The sequence below is a fragment of the Entelurus aequoreus genome, linkage group LG07 (assembly GCF_033978785.1).
Source record: "Entelurus aequoreus isolate RoL-2023_Sb linkage group LG07, RoL_Eaeq_v1.1, whole genome shotgun sequence".
NCBI lineage: Eukaryota > Metazoa > Chordata > Actinopteri > Syngnathiformes > Syngnathidae > Entelurus > Entelurus aequoreus.
The window spans coordinates 39,777,806-39,784,876 of record NC_084737.1 but is presented as its reverse complement, the minus strand read 5'-3'; the positions used below and the strand labels follow the sequence as shown (position 1 = coordinate 39,784,876).

The window sequence follows — 7,071 nt, the reverse complement described above, 5'->3', positions numbered from 1 at the left end:
AAAGTTGCCAAGTGACAGCCTCTAAACCAGGAGTTCCCAAAGTAACTTGTTTTGTTTCACCTGCTTCCCAAATGTAATACATATTCACATAACCTCTTTCTAGCTCACACAATCATTGATGATATATGCCATTGATCGAACTTAATGATCTTACTACTACTTTAAATATGGTGGTATGGGGCTAAATCTTAACTCAGGGTGCTGCTTAACACTTAAACTGACTGCGTTTGGATTGCAGCCCATTGGCACATTTTCCCTTTGACCCTTGGAGCAACACGTTTGGGCACCCCTGCTCATGATTTGAAAGATATTTGTTTAGATGAGTATACCAAAGTTTTTTGCCTGACATGTGTGCAAGACTGTTGATTAACTACGAGAAACGTCTGACGTCTGAACTCTGCACAAGAGTTTCTCTACCAAATACTTTTCTTACCTATTGGCACCTGTTTTTGTGTATTTGGGATCTGCATAAGTCCTAAAAAATGTATATCAACCATGGAGGCATGGTGGAGATAATTATAAAACAATCCTGCCTTCCTTCGTACTTCCCTCAAACGAGCCATATGAATTAGTTTTTTCCTATTGATGACGTCAACGGATATCTCCAATTATGGTAGAGATTTACCCAAAGATCTGTGCATGAGTCCGCCGCTGTCCAAAGCTGTAGTCAGTAATCTTGTTGTGGGGCAGACTGGCTCGTACATGCACATGCATCCTCCACTTCTGCCATTTCTAATACAAAGTAGCGTATAGTTCTAACTTATATCTGTGGGGGTAGACTCTAAAAACTATGACATGGCTGACGGGGGAGAAGACGAGGAACGTAAATAAGACCGCCTACAAAACGGCACATCCTGAAGAGACAGTCAGAAAGCGGCTTGAAGATGGTCTGTAAAACTTAATCTATGCAAAATTTTGACCAAAAAAACAAACATTATATCTTGCCTACGTAAGGCTTCTATTAAGTACACCCAGTACGTTTTTTTTTTTTAGAGCAGTGCATTGTGAGCACAGAAAGTGAACAAATCTAGTAATTCCTGGTATGTGATATTATGAAGGGGAAGGATTAAATAAGCTTGGATTCTTCCTACTCCCTGTAGGACATGTTGAACTGTGAATTGTAAATAATTTGGATTTTGATGTAATTTTTTCAGCATGTTCAAAATAAACTACTACTACTATGTCTCTAACACGTGCACGCGCATTAGCTTCGTGTGTTAGAGGGAACTGCACTCTTTTATTGTTTCCATCGTTCACAGTCATTATGAGAGACAAGAACACACGTCTTTTTTTCAATTAGTATTTTAAAGATGATAAAAATGCTTGGAAGACACGGCTAATGGGAATCACCGATGTAGCCTTCAAAGCCCTCTGAAACCACTTCAAAACCCTCCATCAAAGTTTTATATACACCCTTCAAGTCTATATAAAATGTAGTAACAGACACACTCATAACAATATGTAATATGTTCAGTATTTACCGTATTTAATTTCGATCATTTTAATCAATGGCTTCTTTCGTGCATTGATTTCTGTTTACATAGCAGCGCACGTCCGACTCCTGGCAACAAATTTGCGTTCCTGCACGCTTGTGTGTGTTCTAATCATGGCAGACTTGTTAACAAACAACGAAGACGACAATTTTTGCACTAATGAGGATTCACAACCTTATCGTTTTCAAGCTGAATGAACAGAATGAACTGCTGCTTCTAGAAGCGAGCACGAAGAAGAGGGTGAAACATTTGAGCAGACGGAAGCCGATAGAGTAAAGTTGGCGTGACACGAAGCTGCAAATGTAGAATTTGGATACAAGCTATTTCGACATAAATGGCGTGCTTACCCCAAATAAACCCACTCCCCGGCCAGCTGAACCAAACAGACAACCTGAGTCACACTTTATATTGATATGATAAACACAGCACGTCATGTGTGTATCATGGATCGCCTAAGCTGTCTGGCTAGCTGTGTATAACAAAACATGAAATATGGGCTAATACTTTACAGATAATGCTCATGGTTTTCTGTTAGTACAGATTGGTGTCCTATCGCAGTGTTCTGCATTACAAACTCAAAACGCATTTCGTGCTGACGTAGAAGCTAGCTTATCTGTAGTTAGCTTTTATGGCTAATACCGAAGCACGCCGATGTGTTACTACACCAGAAAAAGAGTTCCTCAGTGTTCGCTCTTACAATAACAATGTTGCTACAGCTTGGCTTTTATGCAGGTTACGGAACTTCAATGAAGTATTGGTGGTGGTTTTTGAATGCCTTTTTAAAATGATTTAGAGGTAGAATTGATTGCTCCCATTAGCTGCATTGCTAGCTACCTAGAATGAGCCAATTTTTATGTTAGACTGCAAAAAAAAACAGCATTTTGTCTTATTGTCTCTCACCATGATTGTGAACGAAAAAGTACAGTTCCCTTCAATAGCTAATGATAGCGATTTGGAGAGCTAACGTTTAGTTATTCCATCCATCCATTCATCCATTTTCTACCGCTTGTCCATCTCTGGATCGCAGGGAGCTGAGCCTATCCCAGCTGCATTCGGGCGGAAGGCAGGGTACACCCTGAACAAGTCGCCACCTCTTCGTAGGGCCAACACAGTGAACATTCACTTGAGCCAATTGGTTCAAGAATTTCTCAAAGCTTCATGCATGCCAAGGTACAAGGAACCACCTGCTGGCCAAATGTATAGTTACAAACAGCTGTATCTTGACTATAAACCATTTATTCTCAAACTGTGCTACGTGTACCACTAGGAGTACGTGGGCTCCATCTAGTGGTACGCCAAAGAATCACTTAATTAAATATATTTAAACATAGTGTTACCGTTCAAACTGTGTGTAATGTTACAGCAACCAAAATATTAAATATACTTGTTAAATAAAACCACTGCCTTGTTTTAAATGAATACTTAGGCCTACTCTGCTACTGTATTTAAATGTTGGTCATTATGGTGGTACTTGGAGAGCCAAGTGTTTCCTGAGATGTTACTTGATGAAAAATGTTTGAAAACCACTGGACTTAGCTATAGGTAAAACAAAAAAATGTTCACATTTTATGGATAGCAGTGAATATATTAAATAAATAAGTCAAGCTACTTTAGCTCTTGTTTATTTGTTTTCTATTGCTGATTGCTTTTGTTGATGATCATTTTCCAATAGCAGGTAATCCCTCAAATGATGCTCTCTGCTCTTTGCGGTGGTCTGGCATTTAATAAAAAACATCATAGGGGAGAAGTTCTAGTAGTGATGATCTGTGCGCGGTGCATTACTGCATCAGCATGTGTGTGTGTTGCATCTCTTGGTGTCTCTGCAGGTTTAATAGACGATTTGCATATTGATCCAAGTGCAGCAGCTTCCAAGGCTCTGATGGAATGAGTCTAATTAAAGCAATTTAGCTGACACTTCGGTCTATTGAATTGCCTCAATGATTCTATGAAGCATGCAGAGAATAAACACCTGGCATAGATAATTGACTCATATGCAGAACAGTTAAAATCATACACTTAATGGATTTTAATGTGTTTATTGTTTTACAGGACACTTGTTTATGAAGTAGGCAATGAAGTTAAATTAAACTTGCATCGTATTTATTAGCATTTACAATTACAAATAGACAATAAATCAAAAGCAAAGACTTTCCTTGGCATAACTTTAGTGTAAATACTGTACAGTATATGATCACTTCCATTTCTTAATCCATCTATTCCAGGCGTGTCAAACTCATTTTAGATCGGGGCCCGCATGGAGAAAAATCTACCGGACTGGTAAAACATGGCACGATAACTTAAAAATAAAGACAACTTCAGATTGTTTTCTTTGTTTAGAAATAGAACAAGTACATTCTGAAAATGTACAAATTATAATGTTGTTTTTTGTTTTTTTACACTTACATGTTGCGGTTAAGAGTATTCTATCTTTATTTGTCGTTATTTATACGTTCTGAATAAATTATGTGATAATGTTCATCAGTCAACTCGTTGTTAATTATCAATCTGTCAAGATAAAAAAATTATATGAAAATCCAATTACAGGATGTTATTAATGTAGTTTGCTCATTTTCCTCGACTGGTGCACTAACATCATGTGTTTTTTTTGTTTTTTTTAACATATGTAGCATAATCTACAAAGATACACATAATTGCTATTGCGACATCTAGTGGACACATTTAGAACAGCAGTTTCTTTCATTAAAAAATTTCGGCTGGCTCATTTTTATACTTAGCAAACTCATCCTACATTTGACACCCCTGATCTATTCCAACAGTGATGCCTCACAGAGACACTCCCAGTCGACACGTGGCCTATAGTGAACTACATTTGATACCTAAAAGTTGATAATGATGACAATTCCTTTATTGCGCATCCACCCTGCACTCACTCTTTAATTTACACTTCTAAGTTCTCCAAAAAAAATACATGATTAAACACACATCATTAAAAAATAAAACAATATCACAAAAGAAAAATCAGTTCTCATTTTTAATTGTGATAATTATTGGGGTACATATTAATGAGTTGACATGATCTGCAGCATGAATGTGACGACTCTACTCTGCGTCCACTAAATCCCTCTCAGGTGCAAACCTTTTCCCCGGGTGTTGTCTCTTCTCCTCGGCGTGCTTCACTCGGATCTTGTCTAAAAAATCGAGCAGCAGATTCGTCCTGGCGCATCTGTTGAGGTCCAAAACGTCTTCACACGGACTGACTGCGGACAAATCTGGATCCGAATGATCCCAAAAGCGTTTCCCGGGGTGCTGGCGCTTGTCCACCTCGGGGAGGTCCTCCTCCTCCTCCTCCTCATCCCCCTCTTCCTCCTCTTCCTGCCGCTTACCAGGGTGCTGCCGCCGGCTGCGCACCACCAAGTAGCGCTTGCCCGGGTGCTGTCGTTTGGAAAGTCCACCCACGACGATGACGGGGTGGTCAGAAAGGTGTCCCGTAGTGGAGCGCCTTCCTGGGTGTTGCCTTTTTTGCAGCTCCATGAGCGAGTGCGTGACTTCCTCGCGTTTGCCCGGGTGTTGTCTCTTGTCAACACCCAACCAGTACTCTTCATCCCCGTCGTCTTCCTTCTCCAAATCCTCGCCGTACCTTTTGCCTGGATGTTGCCGCTTTGTCACCCACTCTGGCTGAGAAATAAGTCCCGCTGCAGGAGGAAAAATAACATGCATTAGTCTCAAAAGTCAGAATGGCCATGCGTAAATACGCATCAATGTGCGCAATCGATCATTTATCATTATTGTAAGTTGTTTACGTTTAGATAACGTTTTAAAATACCACACAATGACACGATAGCAGATCCGTTAAATAATATGTATTTTGTGAAACTATTTGTAGAGGGATATTTGAAAGGGACATAAGACAATTTGAAAAGCAGCAAATTTGCAGCACTTTTCCCAAGATGCTTTAAAAAAAAACTGTACCTCAAATACTACATTGCAAAAAATACATTGTAAATGTAGAGCTAATTGCATTACTTCACAGTTACAGTATTTCAAAGTGAAATAACATTTAATTACTGTAAAATGTGAGGGTATTGTAATTTGCTGTAATGTTACAGTTCTCTTTGTTTACAGTATTTCAATGTGAAATAACATTTAAATACTGTGAAATAATTACATTTGCTGTAATGTTACAGTTATTTTTGTTTACAGTATTTCACTGTGAAATCCTGGTAATTTTCTTACAGTGCACAGTCAATAAAGTCACTGTAAAAAATACTATTCATATTCCCGGATTATGATTTGCTCACCACTTCTGTGGTCTTCTCCTTGCATCTTTCTCAGTATGGAGCGCAGTAGGAGGCTCTCTGCACTATGGTGAAGCAAATCGTCCATAGTCCTCTGGTCGGGCTCCTCCTCAGCAGAGATGCTCTGTCCTCTGCAGACGGTCATGAAGTTGCAGACCAAGACAGAAGCCAGCAGGATGAAAAGAAATGTCGACTTCATTGCGTGACACATGGTAGCCTGTGGGAGACGTCGATAACTGAGGCAAGTCTTAATACGCTTAATGTTCTACTTCTAAAAAGAATGGGGAAAAAATATAAAATGCCAAGAAAGCCAAGCTCACCTCTTCAGTTCCCAGCTGCTCCTATTTCAGTGGACGGATGCTGAGTGGACAATAATGTTTTAAGCTGCCAGCCCCTACCGTTGGTGTTTACTGACCCGCAAAGCCAACTTTGTGCACACAACATTGCATCTTGTCTTTTTATACTGGCCCCTCTCTGTCGTCATTGCTCACGTTGGAGTCCTCTTTTAGGATCCCTCGTCCTGATTGATGTCATTGAATGGCGTTCATCCTATGTGGGCGCTGATGAATGAGTCATTTCATGAACCGACACTCATTCAACAAGTTTTTTTGTGTAACATTTTGACAGTTTTACTGCATGTTGCACATTAATTGATGGGCACCTCTTGAAATAGTGTAAAAATGCTTCATTATACAGTTATCAGTATTTATTTTCCACAAATGGTTGTAAAAATCCCAGTGAAACGTTTTAAGAGGGAGAAAGATCATTTTTACACCCAGCAATGTTACAATATATGGACTTATTGTCACAATATTATCAGTTTAGATAATCCTTCAGTTGATCTCTTTTTTGATAACCGCACAAGCAAAATCATTTCATTCTGGACATCTCATAAGAGGCATCCCTCTCCATAGTGATTACTTTCACACTGTTCCTTTATACTGACTATAGCTGTCTGTTTCTGTACAGAATGAAGAGGGCCCCACGGTGCACACTTGAACACAAATTGAGACAGGACAGCGTGTTCTATTTCCCAGCTTGGCACAGGTCAGAGGTGAGGTTGTATACAGTCAGCATCACATTTACTTGAGTGATCCCATGAGTGGTGATCCTATTACTACTATAATGGTTGTGCATAATGGTATATGCAAATGAACCATGCAATCTCCTTTCTTGTGTATTTTGATGACATTAACTATTCAATCGTTGGGTTATTGCAGAACATTTCACACACCGATCTAGAGTAAAAAAGTCAGAAAATAACCTATGTAAATAAAGGATGTGGAAATACCACCAGTGAAGTATTGCATAACATCTGGCGT

At 39.3% G+C, this 7,071-nt stretch overlaps 1 protein-coding gene across 1 annotated transcript; it reads right to left on the bottom strand.

Moving 5' to 3' along the window:
- Positions 1-3,554: 3,554 nt before the first annotated feature.
- Positions 3,555-6,172, bottom strand: trh (thyrotropin-releasing hormone). The gene is made up of 3 exons (XM_062053586.1): positions 6,070-6,172; positions 5,753-5,966; positions 3,555-5,146 (listed from the first exon to the last, which is right to left on the bottom strand). The coding sequence occupies exons 2-3, from the start codon at positions 5,958-5,960 to the stop codon at positions 4,554-4,556; spliced, it is 801 nt and encodes a 266-aa protein (XP_061909570.1). The 5' UTR covers positions 5,961-5,966; positions 6,070-6,172; the 3' UTR covers positions 3,555-4,553.
- Positions 6,173-7,071: the final 899 nt, after the last annotated feature.

Coding starts and splice junctions, on each gene's coding strand:
- trh (XM_062053586.1), bottom strand. CDS start 5,960: ATGTGTCACGCAATGAAGTCGACATTTCTTTTCATCCTGCTGGCTTCT. Junction 5,147..5,752: donor AGGAGAAGACCACAGAAGTG/GTGAGCAAATCA, acceptor TTCCTCCTGCAG/CGGGACTTATTTCTCAGCCA.